This window comes from Endocarpon pusillum (genome assembly GCF_000464535.1).
Source record: "Endocarpon pusillum Z07020 unplaced genomic scaffold scaffold3350, whole genome shotgun sequence".
Classification (NCBI taxonomy): Eukaryota; Fungi; Ascomycota; class Eurotiomycetes; order Verrucariales; family Verrucariaceae; genus Endocarpon; species Endocarpon pusillum.
In genome coordinates this window covers 177,595-191,534 of record NW_006916312.1, presented here as the reverse complement: position 1 = coordinate 191,534, position 13,940 = coordinate 177,595, and the positions used below count along the sequence as shown (strand labels likewise).

Genomic DNA, 13,940 nt, shown 5'->3' with positions numbered 1-13,940 from the left:
TCGTTCTAATCTGATTATCCTACATGCAAAGTTTCGATCTAAAATACTCGAGAAACTCCTCTCAGACTGCCAAATATCATTCAACCGTGTGCAACAAGCAGTTACATGGACCGAGCGGCCGTTTCCTTCCAGCTATCTTCTTTCGAGCATTGCGTCAATTACATTCTAACGCTCTCTCGATGGTGAACACAGCGATCTTCAATGCCGTCATCATCATCATCCAACATTATGGGGTCCTTCTTTCAGTGGATATCACTTCTTCTGGTAACACGTTCTTAAAGGACCTGCTCTCTGTGGATTTGAGAATATCCCCTGAATCGACAGCCTCCTTGGCGTCGTCTTCTTCTCTTTTAGCTGTAGGTCGCGAAGGTGCTGCTCCAGAATTTTGATTTTGCCTTGTTGCATCAGGATTCTATCACGAATTTCATCGAGGGTCCCTTCATATTCTTCATATGTAAGCAGTATTTGTAAGATGCTGAGGTGGGACTTTGCTGTAGACAGCTGTACGCGGACTGTGTCTATACTGACAGGCAATCCGTTGTCCTCCACTTGGCTGGCGCCTGTGCCCGAGGTGGCGGCGCTGGTGTGGCGCGGTGATTGTGTGGTGGCGACATCTACGAGGTTTGGGTCACTGAGCCAAGGAGGTGTCCAAGAAAACGATGAGCATTCCGTCTTTTCTTTGCCCTGTGCGCGGATAGGTCGACTTTTCTCGGGTGACGTTGTGGATCTCTTTGCGGTTTTCTTCGATGGCCCAACAGGCAGACTACATGTTGACCACATGACAGTGACGAGAGTCGGGTGCACGGTTTCCACGTGATGGTCGGACTGTCGAACACTCAAAATGATGGCTGGAATACAGAAGGAGAAAGAGCTCAAGCTTGAACGAAATTGATCGGGTAAGGGTTAGGTCAATTGGAATGCGATTGATTTGAGTTGAGGCAGGGAAAGGTGTGAAGTTATTTCCAGCCAGCGATGTAGTTGATGGATATTTATGCATGAAATGCGTGATGGCATTGTCAAGTAGTGGTGCCTAGTTAGAGGAAATACTAGGTTTTCTTCTTCTCAATTCAAACTCACAGTTCCATTCCATGCCTTCCATAGATCGTAAGCAATTTGGTCGCTAATAGAAATACCCTTGCGTGAAGCCAAATTCGGAACACTTTTTCGCATTATGAAACGTCCTCTTAACAGTATCTTTCGACCTGATATCTTGGCTACCAGGTCCCAAATAGACGTGTCAAACCCGTGGATGAACCCCTTGTATTCCCAAGTAGGAACTAGAAACGTGCAGAACAGGGCAAGAACGTGGGAAGTGAAACCATTGCAGTCACACGAGGGGCTCAGGGGAAACCCTTGGCATGAGTGTCTCTTACTTTACGTAGTACTTCCATGAAGCAGATCTCAAACCCACTCAGCCAGCACCATGTCTGAGAGTTGGACTTTGCAGAATGAAGCTTATGTCAAGACATCGGTGAGGTCATACGATGACATGGTTCACATAAGCGAACATTTGTAGCCATCTATCTTACTACATAGGTTCGGCGGAGACTAGCATCCGGTGGCTGGATCTTGTGTGAGGCAGACTACACGCCGCTGTCAACTACCATCAACCACTGGCGGGACCTGCACGTATGTCGGCAATTTCCTTCGCGTGGGCCCATCACGTACTGGTTTCACACCATCCACTGTGCCCCGGACAGGCTCACAGGCCACCCTTTCTCTTCACTCACAAACAATAATCATGTCCTATATTTGGCCATTTGACATCTTTCTGCTGTGTGCAGCCGTCACCAGGGATTTAGGTCGATCGGCCAACACAAGCGACTCGAGACAGCATCAGATCGAGGCCTGCCATCGACGGGTGCTGCTGCGGCTGGGTCAACCAGGAATTTGTATCTCTTTGTCTCCCGCTGGTATTGCCTTGTGACTGCACTTGTGTAGTTCCCCTGAAACCCCTTCGAGCTCCTCGATGGACTGTGTTGCATATGCTAGAGAGTCTTCTGTGACCACCGATCAAGGAATCCGGATCACGCCCACAACCCGCAGGCAAAGCGGTATCAGGATCAGGACAGAAACATAGGTCCAAGGAACCAGATAGCTGCGAGACCCCCAATCACAGTGATCCCACCTACTTGTCTTTTCCAGTCGATTTCATCCTGAATGTTCATTGCTTTGACTCGGCTGGTTTGGCTGTTATCACATGTCGATATCTTTGCCCCTACAGCAGCGGTTGCTGTATACATCTTTGTTTGATTCATTTCCTGGTGCTCCGCTCTCTTCTCGTACTCTGCGATCAGTCCACGTAGTCCCGCAATATCTTCCCTCCACAGCTCAGTCTCAGTCCTGTTGCCCTGAACTTCCACACTCTGTACATTCCCAAAAAAGTCAACGACCCGCCTCGATCGTCCTGCCGCCTCGCCCCCAGGAAAGAGATCCCACCTTACTCCCGGGTTAGAGTGGATCTTGCGGATATCGTAGGAATCGAAGAGGTCACCCAAGGTCTTTTCACTTGTGGGGCCAGTGACTTGTGTTTCCAAGAAATCAAGCACATAGTATGTCCACCTATCGATGACGGCGACACCCACATCGTTGTCGGCATGATGAGAGTAAGAGCTCTCATCTTCCTCGCTCGAGCCGGTAGCGATCATGCCTGAAGCATAGAATTGGCGGTAGAGAGTGTTGGCCTGACAAGTATCGATCATAAAGAGCATCTCGTTGTATCTTTTCTTCTCCCTCATCTGAGAGAATGCATCTGCCAGATCCCAGCTGCTTATCTCTTCGCTGTCTTGAAATTTCAGGAACTCACTTCCCCCATGACCGGTCATGTAAATCAGAATATTGCTCCCTTCGTCCGTTCCTAAACGTTTTCCAGCAGGCACGCCTTCATCCCACCGATCGGTCAGCAGCCGGATGAAGTTCTCCACTGTGACTTCGTAGCCTCGGTAATCAACCTCCACATTCTCTCCGTAGAGGTCCATGCGACGGTCGGCGTTGGAGTAGACTGTTCCGGGAAACGCGTTTCGTGGATTGCAAGCCATGTCATCAGGGAGTAAAAGAAGTATCTGGCTGTCTGGGATTCCCAACCTCTTAACGGTGCGATACAACGACAAAGTATTGCTAAGATGACGGTAGTTGAACCAGAATCGCGAAGTGCTCACCAGAACAGCCCAATTCGATGTGTGTGTAGCCAGTGCGGAAGCTGCACCTACAGCGAGAACTACCAACGAAAGCAGCATGAGGCTGGTGGATAAGGAGATGAATTAGGTATGTTCCGTTGCTCGTGTACATAGCAGCCCAACTTCAGAAAACACAAGACCAGGACTTGACAATAAAATACAGCTTGGCCAATTGAATGACAGATGGTCGGTGTCAGCCTCCATAAATCATGAACCTCGGTAAAAACAGAATCCCTTGCCTGCATTCACAGACAACCATTTTCGTCTGCGGTTGACTGGTTTTAATGTGAGAGGGGCTGGCGACAGCGCTTGACATTATGTCGCCTCAAGATCGGTTGGAGCAGCTTGCTTCTCATCTCAACTTTCCTCAAGGCCTATTGACTGGGCAGGTAGCTATCATTACTGGCTCTGGGCAAGGTATAGGAGCGGAGTGTGCTCGTCTATTTGCAAACGAGGGAGCGAAGGTGGTTGTTGCAGACATTGATGCTCGTCAGTACTTTCACTCTTGCCAGATGTTCACCTCACTGTGTTCAGAAAAGGCTGAGCAAGTGGCATCCGCCATAAATGCCTCTCAACCCGATCGAGCGATTTCTGTTCCAGGCGACATCCTCGATCCCGAGTACTTTCCTAGGCTGGTGAAAGCTACCGCAGAGTTCGGCAATGGTAAGATCAATATCATTATCAACAACGCTGGCTACACATGGGATGGCGTCATCCATAAGATGACAGACAAGCAATGGGATACCATACTTGCAGTCCACAACACTGCACCCTTTCGGCTCGTCCGAACCGCAGCCCCATATTTCCGGGTAAAGGATGGACAGCCAAGATGCATCATCAATATCTCAAGCACTTCTGGATTGCATGGAAATGCAGGACAGGCCAATTACGCCCTAGCGAAAGCAGGTGTGACGGGATTGACCAAGACAATCGCCAAAGAATGGGGTCCACAATTCGGCGTCCGGGCGAACACGGTAGCTTTTGGATACATCCTCACGAGGTTGACAGCTGCAAAAGAAGAGGGCGCATATATAACAACTCCAGATGGAGAAAAGGTCGCTCTGGGAATACCCGGACAACAAATCAAAGCAAGGAAAGCTGGTGATGCTGGGGAGAGTGCATACAAGGATATTCCTCTGGGGAGACCAGGAACTGCTACAGAAGCCGCAAGATCAATCCTTGCTGTGGCTTCTCCGCTCTTCTCCTATGTCAATGGGCAGACCATATCGGTTACTGGAGGAAGGAACATATGAATTTTTCTAACTGTTCGTACAGCACCGGACAAGTCAAACCTTCCTAGTGGTATTCTTCACTATCTAAATCTATACAGAAAAATGGCTATTTTCATCCTAGCAATACCAATCCATCACAATCACATTGATCACGTGATATTCCTGCGATGACAACTTCTCTTCACTTGCCAAACGATCTTACATTATTAGCTTCTGTCTCTCATTGACATCGACCAATCCCAAGCCGAATCTGACCTCTTTTTAGCCTCATCTCCTATCACCAGTTAATCTATTAAAATTCATAACCAAGATTCATCTTGAACATGACTTCTATGCCTCTCTTACCAGGAGAAATCTTACAAATGACTGTGGACGAGGTGAACAATTTTCTTATTGGACTTAGTTTTATTAGTATACAGCAGGCCACGAAAATCTTGACTTGCACCCAATCAATCACGGTGATGGTAGTCCTCGACACTTCAAGAACATTGCCATGTGGCTGCTCTGGAATCATAATGCAGGGGTAGTCTTATCCGCAAATGAGCGCGAAGCATGTCCTAAGATTCACATCCACGTTTCATTTGAATGATGACCATATTCCTCAGCTCAATCACTTTTCATCTCAAGATGTCCAGAGCAATACGCCAGAAATGCATGTAAAAGAGGGTTCAAGGAATGAGGATATTTTGCAAGAAAAGGATCCACATGAGCTTTAGCGTAGGCTTGAAGAGGCTAGATACTAGAAATAGTATCTACGCTTTCAAGCTTTCACATACGCAAAATGTGCCAGCATTCACACAAGAATCAACATGAAAAATAATAACCCCAATCTACCGATTTTAATTGTGGTCATGCTTTTCCTCCTAGGTGGTACAGTGGTAGGACGATTGCTCTCCCCGCATAAACACTTACTCCAACCTTGGTGTGAACGGGACCAGAGTTATAGAGCACTTCAATTGGTGCAACACCAGCACGACTTTCGTGGCAAAAGGCCACAGGCTGGATAGCATCGAGCCTACAGCGAAAGTCGATGACATGCTACATCCGCTGTCCATGTCTGTTGGAAGAATGATACCGAGTCTGAAACATCTCAGGCCTGCACGGACTGGGCTAAATGAATCGAACGTCCATATCAACTAGCGAATGAACAAGAATTTGCACTAAACGATCTGAATGATGTATATAATGATAACCTGCTGAGGGCCAGCAACGTGGCTGGCCTTGCGCATATCGAGCTTCATGAAATATCTGTCATCCTCAAGATGGGACCAGTCATCAGGTTCTCAGTTTGCATGCTGTCTCTGGTCCACTGACACGTAGCAGTCAGGCTCTTCACGTCTTTGACCCGAGCAGCAAAAGAAACAAGTTTCACAAATGCATGTACTGACCCTGCAAGCATTGCGAGACATCAGGTATGACTGGTTTATTAGCGGTTTAGCAACTTGCTGGCATGAAAAAGGGATTGACATTAGTGTCCTTACATTATGAAAGTCCAGCACTCGATCTTAACAGCAACGAGGGACTTTTGAACGTCATCGACATATACTATCGGACATTGAAATTTGCAGTATGGTGCTTGAGTCATCCAATACAAGCTCATACTAGCACAACATCTCATGTTACACTTCCTTCAGCCCATATCCAACATGTTGGGGAAAGGTATCACAGTCTGCTGGTATTTGGCCTATATCTGGATTGGTCCGGTTACGCTGATATAAAGTTTCGTACTACGTCATAATTTCAATGCTAACATTGTGCTTGTGAACAGATAGGGAGACATTTCCTCAGCTCATCAATGCGAAACCCTGCACATTTTTAATAGCCCTTTGGATGATGGGCAGGGTTTTACGTCGAAGAAGATAGACGACTGCTGCTTTCTGATGTGCGCAAGCTTTTGACTGCTCGATTGGTGCCACTACCACCTACATACTCCTCCAGCATACGCGGTTCGAAATGGATCCGCATTGGACCAGCCAACAAGGATACAGCATTGGGGATGCTCACAAGGTTAAATCGAAGCAGGCGGTCAAGGCCAGTGCTGAGCAACGCTCAAGGAATGGGAAGCCCGCTTGAGAGACGGACATCCAAGGTAGTACCACGGTTTGCAGCACCTGGAGTCAGTTTCAGAACACTCAAGGTTCTACATCCGTTATGCATCTGCACACGTTATGGCCTAGCCATGCCGATACAATATTCAATCTTGTTATTAAACTCGAGTATTGAAGCGTAGACAGGTGTTGTCGTGCCACTGTAGGCCTCTTACAGCGAAATTTTCTGGCCCAGAGTGATACTTGTAACAGCAGAGCATAGACTGTCTTGGCAACAGCGGATGGATTGATGATACATCAACTCCAACAACAGACCGATCTCACCCTTAAACACTTCTCTTGCCATACTTGCATTGATTACACTGAAGCTTCTACCTTACCCAAAACCTTCATCCGAAAGAAATAGTTTGACCAGCTTCACACAACCAGATAATACATCACTGCCTCACGATGTCTACTACCGCTCGGCGCCGATTGATGCGTGATTTCAAGGTACGAAAGTCTTTCACCCCAGAGTTATGATTGTCATTCCTGGAAGGCAGATCGTCTATCTTGCTGGAGATTTTGCTAGTCTACAACTTGCTAAGCCTCTCAAATAGCGCATGCAAACAGATCCTCCAGCTGGTGTCTCTGCCTCCCCAATTGCAGACAACGTTATGACATGGTGCGTCTGAAGAATCTTTGCAACATTCAGCACGCGTATAGAAGCTAACGACAAGAAGGAATGCTGTGATAATTGGCCCCGCAGACACACCATTTGAAGATGGCACATTCCGTCTTGTCATGCAGTTTGAAGAGCAATATCCAAACAAACCACCCGGAGTCAAGTTCGTTAGCACGATGTTTCATCCAAATGTTTACGGTACTGGAGAGCTATGCTTGGATATCCTACAAAACCGATGGAGTCCTACCTATGATGTCGCTGCCATCCTCACCAGCATCCAAAGCCTACTAAACGATCCAAATACTTCCTCACCTGCCAATGTAGAGGCCTCTAATCTGTACAAAGACAATAGCCGAGAATACAAGAAAAGGGTGCGGGAGACAGTTGAGAAAAGCTGGGAAGATTGATGAGCTTACACGACATGTTACGTTACACGGCTGCTCGTCAGATGGAGGGCATGGAGTTTCTCTATTCAGGAATAGCATGAGCCTGGCGTTGTTCGCTGCCTATGTTTTGTCCGTATGTCCTGCTGCTGTCGTTGGTCATGCAGGGATGAAGAGTATGAGGCTAGGAGTTCTGTTTCGTGGAGGCGTCTAGTAAACACGATCATAATAGCTACATGTATCCGCAGCCCTCGCGGCTTCAGAAATTTAGACATGTAGGCTTGAGCTGTATGAAAGTAATTGGAAATCCATTACTCCGTATGCTCCTTGGAACAGTAGATTTTGTATCCCGCAGTAGTGCATGAAATTGTTCCATTGCAGTGGGACCATGCAGGCAATTTAGACCGCGGTAGGGTTCCGCCTCGCGTGTTCAGGGTCGTGGTGATGTTGCACTGTCAACAATCACAGCAGCTGGACTCTCAAGGGTCAATCACACACCAACATGAATCACAAATTCCAAGCATTGAATTACCTCTTTTCAACTCATGATCTGTGTCTTCTATGCAATGCCACACTCTATGCCTAATCCGGAGATCCCTTTGCAACCCCCCTTTTATCAAGAGAAGGTGGTCGAGGACATTTCAACGATACCTTGAAGATTGTACCAAGCAGCTTTTTTTGAAACGTCAATTTCTCACAATAGATTGAGTTGCAAACATGGCGTTAGTCTTCCTCCTTCTGTACACGGACGTGCAGTTAATCACTCCGCAGGAGCTCTTCGTCCAGTGTGAGCTACAATACCATCAAGGGCAAGTTCAGGCAGTTCTACCCTGCGTCTTCTAGCTGACGATAAACTAGTGGTGGCTCGATTTCGACCGCAGAATAAAACCGAGCTCGCGAACGGTGGACAACCGATTGTGGAATTCCAAGGCGAGGACACATGTTCTATCCAGGTGCGATGTTCTCCGCAGATTACAATGGTCAAAATCAGCATTAGAATGGCAAACTGACATTGCCTAGTCAAGCGAGGTCAATGCTCCCTTCACGTTTGATCGTGTCTTTGACATGAAATCGCGACAAGCCGATATCTTCGAATTCTCGATCCGTTCCACAGTCAGCGACGTTTTGGCAGGCTACAATGGAACCGTTTTCGCTTACGGTCAGACCGGGGCTGGGAAGTCGTACACCATGATGGGTGATATGGAGGATACACAAAATAAGGGCATCATACCAAGGATCGTGGAGCAGCTTTTCGCTGCATTTCAAACCGCCCCACAGCACATGGAGTTTACCGTCAAAGTCGGATATATGGAAGTCTACATGGAGCGTATAAGGGATCTCTTGAACCCGGCAAAGGACAATCTAGCTATACATGAAGACAAGATACATGGAGTTTATGTCAAAGATCTTACAGAGGCATATGCAAATTCAGCAGATGAAGTGTATGCGTATTTGCAAATCGGCCAAAGGTCGAGAGTGACCGCAGCAACAAACATGAATCAAGAATCGTCGCGATCACACTCGGTCTTCGTCATAACAATATCTCAGAAGGACACAACAACGGGGACCCAGAAAAGTGGGGTCTTATACTTGGTAGATCTGGCCGGCTCGGAGAAGGTGGGCAAGACTGGCGCCAGCGGACAGACTTTGGAGGAGGCGAAGAAGATCAACAAGAGTTTGAGTGCTCTAGGAATGGTTATAAATTCCCTGACAGATGGCAAATCTTCGCACATACCTTATCGTGACTCGAAGCTTACGAGAATCCTACAAGAGTCGCTTGGCGGTAACTCACGCACGACACTGATAATCAATTGCTCGCCCAGCAGTTATAATGATGCCGAAACAATCAGCACGCTTCGATTTGGCATGAGGGCGAAGGCGATCAAGAACAAGGCCAAGATCAATGCGGAGCTGAGTCCAGCCGAATTGAAGAGGCAATTGAAGAGTGCGCAGAACCAGGTGTTGAGCTTCGAGAAATACATGGCCCTGCTTGACAGCGAGCTTCGGCTCTGGCGGAAAGGAGAAACGGTGCCGAGCGAGCAGTGGGTACAACCTATGGGTGCGGAGAGTGCTGCCAGGGATCCGAAATTTCCAGCGATAGCAACTCCTTCAGGTCCGCGCATGGACGCCATAAGATCGGAAACACCCAGTCGGCCTAGCTCCAGAATAGGAGATCGATCGAGCACTCCGAGCCTTATCACCGAGAGGGACGAAAGAGATGAGTTCCTCCGAAGGGAGAACGAACTTCATGATCAAATCGCCGAGAAAGAGACTCAAGCAGCCAATGCAGAAAAGAGCCTTGCTGAGGCTAAGGAGGAACTCGCCAACCTTAGAACGACCATGTCTCGCACTACGAAGGATAATAACTCGATGGTTGAACTGCTAAACAGGGCGCGGATAGATCTGGAGAAAGTGTCCTTTCAGAGTAAAGAGGATCACATCACAATGGATGGTCTGAAGGTGGTAAACTCAGAACTTGAGGAAGAGCTGAAGTCGGTCAAGCAACAACTCCTTAATGTTAGGATGAGTGCAAAAGAAACATCAGCTGTACTCGATGAAAAGGAGCGTAGAAAGCAAGAGAGAATGGCGAGGATGATGGCTGGACTTGATCTCGGATCGCAAGTATTCTCCGAAAACGAGCGCAAGATGCAGGGCCTCCTACAACAGGTAGACTCGCTGCTTAAGACAAGCGCACTAGGAGAAGTGATCTCACCAGATGAGCTCCAACACATCAAAGCACAACTAGTTGAATCACAGGGCTTCATTCGGCAGGCGGAACTCCACATGACCAACCGCAGCGAGGTTGACGAACTTCAAGACAACGAGCGAATTGAGCTTGAACAGAAACTCTCGAATATCGAACGTGCCTACGAAGAAGTATTAGAAAGGAATCTTCAGCCTTCTGACATCGAAGAAATCAAAAGTCGTCTTTCAGACTCATATTCAGAGCGCATGGAGACGCAGGCCCACCTCGTCGCTGACTTGCGCGACGAACTTATGCACAAAACTCAAGAGATTGACCGCCTTCGCCAGTCAGCTTCAAACCGGCAACAACATCAACAGTCGCCACCTCCTCCGTATCAATCCAACGGATTAGCGGCGAATGGCACACCTACGAAATCTGTCGCCCAGCAAATATCAGAATTCGATCTCATGAAAAAGTCCCTGATGCGGGACCTTCAGAACAGATGCGAGCGGGTTGTCGAGCTGGAGATCTCTCTTGATGAGACACGACAAGAATACAATAATGTCCTGCGTAGCTCCAACAACCGGCAGCAGCAGAAGAAGATGGCATTCCTGGAGAGGAATCTTGAGCAGCTGACGATCGTGCAGCGACAACTGGTGGAGCAGAATGGGAATCTGAAGAAGGAAGTGGCGATCGCGGAGCGGAAATTGATTGCTCGCAACGAGAGGATCGCTTCGTTAGAAGCGCTGCTGGGTGACAGCCAAGAGAAACTTACCGCAGCAAATCACCGGTATGCAGTCTTCCAGTATAGCTTCTGTATCGGCCCATGTACTAACCAATCGAACAGATTTGAAGCTCAGCTTCAAGCCGTCAAGGAGCGGCTCGAAGCCGCCAAAATCTCGGCACGGAATCTCCCCACCAGTCAAGGTGGGATGGCCGCTTCGTTTCTCGGTGGTACAACGTCGCGGATAGCGAAGCCGTTACGTGGAGGTGGAGGTGGTGGTGGTGGGACGGAGGGTGGTGGTGTTCCTGCCCCCCTGATGAACGGTGCACCGCCCATACCATTTTTCTCCAGTGTGCAGAAGCAGGATGATCCCCATCCCAGCGGTGGTGGAGGAAAGCGTACTAGTTGGTTTTTCCCAAATCGGTGAATGACAGAGCGCGTCTCTTGGGAATAAAACCAGGTGACTGACTACCCCTCCGACATGGAGATGGAGTTCATCAAGATCTCAACATATGGAATGCATATCTAGACGCGACAGGATGGCAGAAACCTTGCGCGCGGGAGGTATGAGGAATGAAGATGGGAGGAGGAGACCTGAAGATCTTCACAGAAAGACTTGATGGGCACATGGCTGGATCCGGGTGGGAGGGAGCGGGGACGGGCATGAATGAAATGAAATTCGGCGCATGATAACCCTCCCAAAGGGGCTGTGGGGCTAGATTCGGATGAGCAAGCAAGAAAGAAAGAACGAAAACCACATACGTCCCTGCCTGCTAGAAGCAAGATGGGTTTCCTGAATACTACTACTACTATACGGAGTACAGCGTTCACTATCATTATGACCATTCAACTTCATCTACAGGAGTACTACCAAGTCAGGTTGAACCGCTTTGTTGTGTATGTAGGATTGCGGTACTTAGCAGAGGCCGTTTGTCGCTGTAGGCAAAAAATGCTGGTGCTCCTTGGAGCAAGCAAGAAAGAAACCGAGCTAGCTGGGTGTTCATAGTGAATGGTTTTAGGGAGAAAGGGTTATGGTAGTAGGATTGTACATGTACAGCACACCTCACTCAAAGGGAAAGATTGGAATGCCGCTTAAAGTATTCAATAGTTTACCGCCTACATAAGTCTGTGATGATTAGGTGAGCTGCGAGAACGTTACGGGCAGCAGCGGTTCCTCTGAGCCTTCGCCGACAAAATAGAACCCCTTGATCACAACACCAGTGCCCGCAGCAGGCCCGAGCAGAAAGCTGTTCATCGATTTGCGGCTGGGTTCTTTGAAACATTCGGCAGTAACTTAGGTGTGGCAGTCAGCAGCTCGTGGCGTCTAAATGTCCGAGGATCCGTTGGCGAAGTCCACGGTAAAAAGAAAAAGCTACCAATAATAGCTCATGGCGACGTGACGAGAGCGCATGCCAACACCGTACGCTTTCTGGGAAGTACTACGGATGAGAACTGCGGAGCTTGTTTGACAGGGAGACGAAGATTGTAGCGGCGGCGCACGGGGTGAACAAAATCTTCCAAGTAGTTAGTAAGTTAATATATAGCGCCCTGCCTGTGAAGGCATTTGATGCGAAGATTATATTCTCCCCACAACATAAGCGCTTGCGGTTTGCGCTGTGAGCAAGACAATATAGGCTTTTCGGCTTCTGGCAAGACGATTTCATTGGTTAAGAAAGAGGGCATGTTGGAGTGGTGAGGACGTTCATTTTGGAGCTCCGGTACAACGGATACGCCAGGTCTCACAACAGGGTGTTTCGATACGTTGCACTTGAGCTTTATACAAAATTGTACATAGCTCGTTCCGCAGCTTGTTTGGATCTTGATTTCGTTGTCGCCCACTACTTGTTCCACCATGAAAAGTGATGTGAATAGAGCGTCGAGTGCTTTCCGAACCTTTTGTGCACTGACCGCACAGTTATTTTGAGGCCTGTTCCTGTCGCTCGTTGACTGCCGGCCTATACGGAGCCTGCGCCGATAGATCATCAGTCAGGGATTAGCTAGGACTCTCAAACGGTGAGTGAGAATGCCGTGTTTTCGGGCGGCACGGATGGATGGCTGTTTTGCAGTAGCATCAGCTGAAGGGGTGTGAGCTGATCCTGACCGTGCTTGCTTCATGAGATTGATGGAAAGGGACAGCATGCAGAACTTGCAGGTGGTTCGAAGAGGCCAATGCACCGCGAAAACAAAAATATCCAACGAGTCGAGAGAGATAAAATGCTGACAATGCTTTCCAAGCAAGGTTAGGAAAATGAGGAAGGACTAACTGAAGCAACAATGACAGCTGCTGTGTGGATTTCGGAGCTGGTTTGAGGGAGGAGAGAAGTGCGAATAAGCTCCTCTCAGGTAGGCATTATGCTGTGATTGATCGTGAAGCCAACAAGATTGGGGCCTTCGTAACTGTACAGCAATCTTTCTGGCAGAGTGGGGGCTTCGATATGGGTTTGGGGGACGTTGGAATAACAATGACTGGACGCATCTAGTGACTCCAACTGAGACTAAGGGTTGGTCCTATAGATGAGGCATACAAACAGGAAGCGCGCAAGGCGGTGTAGACCGATGGCTCTCTGCTACCAATTGCTCAATTCACCTAGCCTTCGGGGGCTGCCTTTGGAGACGCTCACCGAGGCGACAGGGGTGCTCTGTAACCACTCGACGCCGCCGTGGCCGATGCAAGCGTGCAACTGAGATCGAATCAAGACATTCGTCTGACGAAGCTGACACGTTGTTTGGCTGCCTTGCATGTCTAACCAGTCGAAGCTTGCACATCTTGCCAGGCAGCCAAAAAACCAGTCGTATAGCGCCACCCCATACCACACACGACTGCATTAGTTCACGGCCATTGCATGAAGCAGACATCGAGTAGCTAGCTCATTGATGCTGTGATGGCCGCGGTACCGCCTGCCGCACCCTTCTTCGGAATACCGTTGAAAGCCAACTAAGGTGAGTGTGGTCAAAGAGCTAGGTTAGGACAGGGGTTTCTGAGGCCGGGAACAGTCGTCACAATGCCTTCGAGGCCGTGTACCGCGA

At 48.5% G+C, this 13,940-nt stretch overlaps 4 protein-coding genes across 4 annotated transcripts; 3 read left to right on the top strand and 1 right to left on the bottom strand.

Moving 5' to 3' along the window:
* Positions 1-2,063: 2,063 nt before the first annotated feature.
* Positions 2,064-3,038, bottom strand: EPUS_01712 (uncharacterized protein; the record flags this gene model as incomplete). The annotated part of the gene is made up of 1 exon (XM_007804317.1): positions 2,064-3,038. The coding sequence occupies one exon, from the start codon at positions 3,036-3,038 to the stop codon at positions 2,064-2,066; it is 975 nt and encodes a 324-aa protein (XP_007802508.1).
* A 455-nt stretch (positions 3,039-3,493) lies between these two features.
* EPUS_01711 (uncharacterized protein) lies at positions 3,494-4,429 on the top strand (the record flags this gene model as incomplete). Its single annotated transcript, XM_007804316.1, has 1 exon — positions 3,494-4,429. One exon carries the CDS (start codon positions 3,494-3,496, stop codon positions 4,427-4,429), a length of 936 nt encoding a protein of 311 aa, XP_007802507.1.
* A 2,477-nt stretch (positions 4,430-6,906) lies between these two features.
* On the top strand, positions 6,907-7,527 carry EPUS_01710 (Ubiquitin-conjugating enzyme E2 2; the record flags this gene model as incomplete). Its single annotated transcript, XM_007804315.1, has 3 exons — positions 6,907-6,948; positions 7,056-7,120; positions 7,179-7,527. The coding sequence occupies 3 exons, from the start codon at positions 6,907-6,909 to the stop codon at positions 7,525-7,527; spliced, it is 456 nt and encodes a 151-aa protein (XP_007802506.1).
* A 693-nt stretch (positions 7,528-8,220) lies between these two features.
* Positions 8,221-11,340, top strand: EPUS_01709 (Kinesin heavy chain; the record flags this gene model as incomplete). The annotated part of the gene is made up of 4 exons (XM_007804314.1): positions 8,221-8,290; positions 8,362-8,456; positions 8,524-10,979; positions 11,037-11,340. The coding sequence occupies 4 exons, from the start codon at positions 8,221-8,223 to the stop codon at positions 11,338-11,340; spliced, it is 2,925 nt and encodes a 974-aa protein (XP_007802505.1).
* Positions 11,341-13,940: the final 2,600 nt, after the last annotated feature.